This window comes from Morone saxatilis, unplaced genomic scaffold (assembly GCF_004916995.1).
Source record: "Morone saxatilis isolate NCDOM2014 unplaced genomic scaffold, NCSU_SB_2.0 Contig12, whole genome shotgun sequence".
Classification (NCBI taxonomy): Eukaryota; Metazoa; Chordata; class Actinopteri; family Moronidae; genus Morone; species Morone saxatilis.
The window spans coordinates 16,699,063-16,705,264 of NW_023339674.1; the positions used below are offsets into that span (position 1 = coordinate 16,699,063).

The 6,202-nt window shown below is 37.9% G+C and overlaps 1 protein-coding gene across 1 annotated transcript; it reads right to left on the bottom strand.

Annotated features, from left to right (window-relative positions):
* Positions 1-4,800, bottom strand: LOC118321411 (the record flags this gene model as incomplete). Its single annotated transcript, XM_035652711.1, is given in 13 exon segments — positions 1-266; positions 407-450; positions 557-727; positions 1,711-1,769; positions 1,873-1,964; positions 2,070-2,153; positions 2,601-2,663; positions 2,795-2,848; positions 2,989-3,319; positions 3,421-3,509; positions 3,683-3,828; positions 3,946-4,138; positions 4,686-4,800. Coding segments are annotated over 12 exon segments (1,449 nt in total). The 3' UTR covers positions 1-143.
* Between the last annotated feature and the right edge of the window lie 1,402 nt (positions 4,801-6,202).

Below are 6,202 nucleotides of genomic sequence, written 5' to 3' on the forward strand. Positions count from 1 at the left end.
ATTAANNCATTAATTAAATATACAAAACATAAGAATAACAGCTGTGACTCTTAGAGAGTGTCGTATGTTGTACAGATTGAGAAGATCGCTGAGGAAAATTGTGATTTATGATACTGGATAATATAAATAAAAATGACTTGACTTCATGCACAAGTCTGCTTTGCTAAAAATATCCCAGCAATGACAGTTACAGTGAAAGACAAGGTTCCCACGATGAGGATCACTGAGACAACAGTAACAATCACTTCGGCTGCACTGAGCTTGTTCTGAAATACAGAGGTGCAGTTGTAAAAAACAGGCACAAAAACAATTTTTTATTGTAATGCATGATTTGTTATGGGGCATATAGTTGTCAATAATAGTCTTATCAGTACATAATTGTCAAATCATTTGGACAGGCTCTCACCTTTTTTCCTTGTTCCCTCCATGTCTTATTCCGTACTGAACTCCCTGTAACAAAAAATAGACCCATGTAATTTTGTTCATCATTAGGATTCCGAACTGTATTTCATGCACAGTATTATATTCCAATTGTATTATACCACAAATCATTCACCTGTTTTGTTTCTCTCCAGTATCTTATTTCTATAAATACTGAATACAAAGGTCCAAATTACAAACAGCAAAATCCACACTATGTAAGCGATCATCACTTTCAGAAGCCAAGAGTCTTTCCTGTTACTTCGGCAGTCGTCAATCTCCAAAACAGCAACAAAGAGTGCAGCAACTGTGTGTAAAACAGATTTGGGAATTAAATCAGAGCAATAAACAACAGCAATGGCAACTATTGGAAGAGATCCGAGCTCTGACATTGGTTTTCTATGTCATTTCAAAGAAATGGTTAAATTTTTTGGGAAATCTGCTTATTTTCATTCTTGCCAAAAGTGGGAGGATCTAGGTTATACTATCTAATTTAAATGCAACTACAGCCAGCAGCTGGTAAGCTTTGCATTGGCTTAAAGATAGTGGGAATCAACTAGGCTCTGTCCAAAGATCCCACAAATCTCATTCTAGTGTAAAAATGTTAGGCTGCTGTTTTACAGGGAGTTATGTGGCTGAAAATATATAACATGCTAATAAGCTTGTTTTAGACGTGCTTATTGGTAGATGTTTCTATTACTTTCAGAGAGAGCCAGGCTAGTTGTTTCTCACGTCCAGTCTTTGCGCTAAGCTAAGCTAACCAGCTGCTGGCTGTAGCTATTTCTTTACTGGACAAGTGTGAGAGTGGTATCAGTCTTCCCATCTGAAGCTCTGATCATTCTCTAGTACGGATACTGACAGCTTCATTTAGGGGGGTGTGTAAGCAGACACATTGTGACCCTCTGACAGTAAGAAGAAACACTTCTTTGTTGTATTTTACTGAGCAACATGAAAACGTTGAAAATAGATTTTGGCTTGATGAGAGTAGGATGGGGAATGCAGTACAAACATATGCACAAAAGTATCTAGTTTGCTTTTCTAGGGCATGCTGGTGTACTTGTAGTGCAGTCTGTGCACTCACAAAATTTGGGCAGACTTGGGCAGATAGCAAAATTTATGGCACGCGGACCCACGTGGCAACTCAAACTATGAATGGGCCTTTCAGAAGGAATAAAGGTATTGCCCAAAATGTCAAACTATTGCTTATAACACATTAAAAAGTCTTCTCACAGAGCCAAATGAATGCAGTAAAATTAACTAGTGTAGAGATTAAAATCAGGTAAATCTTACTTGTAAAAACCATGTGGATGACAGAACACACTTTGGCACCAAGGTCACAGATCTCCTTTCTTAAACAGAACACAAAAATAAATAAACAAGACATCTGTGTACAAAGTATTGGTGTAAGGGTAAAATCAAATATTCAGTGAAAAGAAAAGGAGTTGAACTTACAGTTCATGACTGGGTCCAATAGGCAGAGAGACGATTACCAGATCCATGAAATTAATCACTATTACCACACACATGAGAGCAATGAGAGTGACCTAAACGTACAATAGCAGGCATATATGTGCATTAAAAATAACTTCACCTCAGAACAATTCAGAAATGTGGACATAAATATAGAGAAACCACTTATTACTACTCACTGTACAGGAATCATTCGCACAAAACAAAATCGGGGCCGATATTTCAACTGCCATACAAAGCAGACTGCACAATATGTTTGACACCTACAACAGAAATACAATGCACATTCAATTACCTTAATGAATCTGAATCATTAATATACATTTTGTGTTTGTTTTCAAAGGCACACATACACAAGCACAGGACACTAACTGCGCCTACAAATGCTATTGGCTTTTTATGTTGAAAAAAATAAACTTATAAACAGAAAAAATATATATGAACTTGTGCAAACAATGAACATAAAGTGCAAAGGACTACCATTAGTTAGATATAAGCTACCGTTAAGATTGTCTGAAAAACAATGGTAGGTTTTTATTTCTTCCTCTCTATAGCCAGTAGTTTTTATCATTAGTGGTGGGGTCTGCTATTTAAGATTAAACTTATCTACCTACGCACGAGGGATTCACAGAAAATGACAAGAATTTGCAAGATCAGGAGAACTAGAAACAGTTACTATGACAACACACGCCCCTCACCTCATGCCTTACCTTAATTAGACGACGAGAAAAGAGGCTGCTGGTGATGGTGATTGTGATTATATTAGGCAGTTCCTGAAGAGAGATAGTGAATATAGAAATATATATTTTAGATTTTTTTTACAAGTGTCTCACCATGCTACAGCGTTGGTAGGAATATTGTGCGACAGCATTTTCTGGGTGTCTCGAGTTCATGAACAACGTACCATTTTCAATCCCACAAAAAGAATGTCCAAAGACATTTGCACAGTACCTCCTTGCTGAAGATAAATCAAGAGAAACAATGAGGAGTTGATTAAAACAGCAGTTAAAGTTTAAATATTCATGCATAGATTTCTGCACAATGTCAAAAAACCTCCATCAAATCCACCTTTGTGTCCGTCTTTACCTTTTACCTTACCTTTAGGCTGAATGCGTCGGGCCCTCGTTGAGTGTTCAGTGTTGTACTGGATGAAATGCTTGTAGTAACAGGGGATGAATTGGTCGTGCTTAACTCTGCAGTACTTGGCTCCACAGTACTTGGCTTCACAGTACTTGGCTTCACAGTACTTGGCTTCACAGTACTTGGCTCCACAGTACTTGGCTTCACAGTACTTGGCTTCACAGTACTTGGCTTCACAGTACTTGTAGTAGTACTTGGTTGAGTAGTTGGTGGTGGTGCTGTGGTTTGTATAATGACGTTCCTATCCACTTGTTCCCAGAATATTGTATAAGACTCAAGAAATGTGGCTCTGAAAGGTATGATGGCAAAGGTGCTCCATATTGTAATATTAAATACATTTATTTATTCTTGAACTTTGGAGGTCAGTCCGTCAGACAAGTGAACGAATACCTGAAAGTGATGTCTAGCTCTGCTCCCTCCGCTGTCCAGTTGACTCTGATCGAAGTCTTTCCTACATTGTATCTGTTACTAACAGCACCCTGAGGAGAGAGACAAAAACGAGACAAAAAAGTCACATCCATACAAAAGCATAGCTTGAATTTGTAGTTCTTTTAAATTAGTTAATTCGAGTGGTTTTGGAGTATGAGCATTCAGTTAATCAATTCAAAGCATTTTCTACCTCTAATAATGATGAAATTCCATGGTTACTTACTGCTGAGTGACTGCACGTCAGTAACCGAGTATCAGACTGAAGCTGGATAAATCTTCCAACAGGAGTGCCTTCGTCCACCCTCTGTGTCTCTCGAGCCTCCAACATAAATCCCTTAAATTTATGTCCTGGGTTGCTTTCGAGAGAAACTGTATAATGGCAAAAAAAGGTGGAGGGACAGAAATAATAACGTTTCACTTAGTAAATGTCCAAGATTGGAAGTAGTAAAGAAGCTTTAAAGAAAAGGTATCCAATATTCTCTGTACCTGTAATAGGCTCTCCTTTATTGCCAGGTGTGTAATTGACCTTATAGGGCGGTTTAGTGTTCTGAGGTAAAACAGGCACTCCTCTGCTTGGATGCTCAGGTGACATTGATTGACACGCCTGTGGGAAATTACCATCTGCAAACCCATGCACCTTTGTGATGATGCAAAGGCCAATCAATATCCACACACACATCTGTAAAACAAGTGTGCAATGCCATGAGTAAATAAAACAATGTCTTTCAGCCTCCTTAATAAACATGCAGTCCCTGGGGATTAATAGCATTGACCTGAAACACTTTCACAGTGATATTCAACGTATGGTACCGTAATTATCTTTGTAGTTTATTACCGTAGTAAGTATGCTCCGGTGCATTGCTTTAAAGGTTCACATCCGCATAGTATGACAACCACAGAGCTACAGCTCCTACATTTTTCACCCATCTGTATAAAAACGGCCCTAGATTCAAGTCAGCTCTTTAATCTTACAAACATTGTTTGACTGCTAATGCAGTTTGCTGGAATGCAGACCCAATACAAGGACTCCCACTCAAAATACAGAATCACTCAAAATATGAAATGTGTCTAAAATAGGAATAATTTGAACAAAATTAGGCCTAAAAATAAACAGCAAACATCTCTCTCACTGTTTCATTCAAATTTAAAATTCGGTTTATTGTTATTTAAGACCTCAGTATCAAATAACTAAATATACACTGATAGTAAAAACTTTTTTCTCTTACCTTAAAATGAATGTATTTGTATAATGCTATAAATTGTTTTGTTCAAGTCTCTTTAAGAAAAACCTTTTCAGAAAGGGATCCTCCTCACAGGACAGTGCAGTGCATACTAGAGAGCACTGCAAAGACTCAGCAGAGTTGAGGAGGAAGTTTGAAAGGGCAATTAAAGTCCACGGCTGAACCCGCCCACACACACAGCTACCATGAAAAACAAAATACAGTTTCCCTTTACCTCTGATTACACCATTCTCATGATTTGTTGGTTTCTGGTGGTGAAATGTAACTAAGTGCATTAACTCAAGTACTGCACTTACCCCTTACAAACTGTTCATATCCAATGCCTTCACAGTATGGTCCGGGTCAAATTTGACCAAGAAAGAAAGTCCTCATAAAAAATGTCTATAAAATATTTTGAACTACAGATCTATTTAGAATATGTAAAATAGCCTATTTTACATTAATAAATTCCTTATTAATTCCTTAATTTATGATTTTAGATAGCATGAGAGTGTATTTTTTAGATTCTAGACCACTCGTTTCTGGGAGAAGAAAACACACCTCACACTATATCATGTCCTGTTTTACCTAAGACATGAAAACATAACAGCCATAATGATTTAAATATATTTTATTAATAGTGAAAATGGCAAGAACATTCTGGAACTGTTATAATATAACCACATAACTATCGCAACCATTGGACACTGTCCTTACTGCAATATCATTATATTAACAACAATTATCAATATTAATTTAACATTAACATTCAAAACACAACACATAAAACATGTTTGTTGCAAACTAGTCAGTGCATTCAATGCAGTAGTAGGAAACTTTGCATGTGTGGGACTTTATTGTTTTGCTTTTTTCTCCAAAACTTTATTTAACTTTCAAAAATACTTACAAGTTTTCTCAAAGGGAACATAAATTGCATTTATACAATAAAACGGGACTTGCAAATGTGCTTCCCACATTTGCTGCAGGTTGTCACCGTTTTGCAGTCCTTTTTTGGAGAGCAGAGGTTGCATCTCCTTCTCTTTTGTCCCTTTGTGTTGGTTTCTTGTGTGACTTGATCAGGGCCAGGCTCAGGCCAGCCCATCCTGCCTGAAACTTGCTGTGAAAGTGAGGACCAACAGATGGCATTGTTTTTTGACATAAACGTCTTTCTTGCTGCCTGCTCCTCTCCCTCAGAGGCATCTTCATCAGATTGGCATAGAGTTTTCCTCTATGTCTTCTTGCTCAGACACATCCTCCTCCAAATCACTCTCAGCTTCTTCATCGTGGAAGATCTGATCAAGGACCTCTTGAAGAGTGAGTCTTGCTGCCATGACCTCTGTGGGCTCTGATCTACAACAATAACAGACTAACATTAGTTCCTGGTAGTTGATGAGATCTCAGGTACAATGGGTGTGACAGTTCATCTGCTGACATTCAAGACCTGACAGCTGGCAGCTAACTCTTAAATTTCACGGGAGCGTACCTATGTTCCCCGGGTGCTATGTTCCCCGCTTTGTATGGGA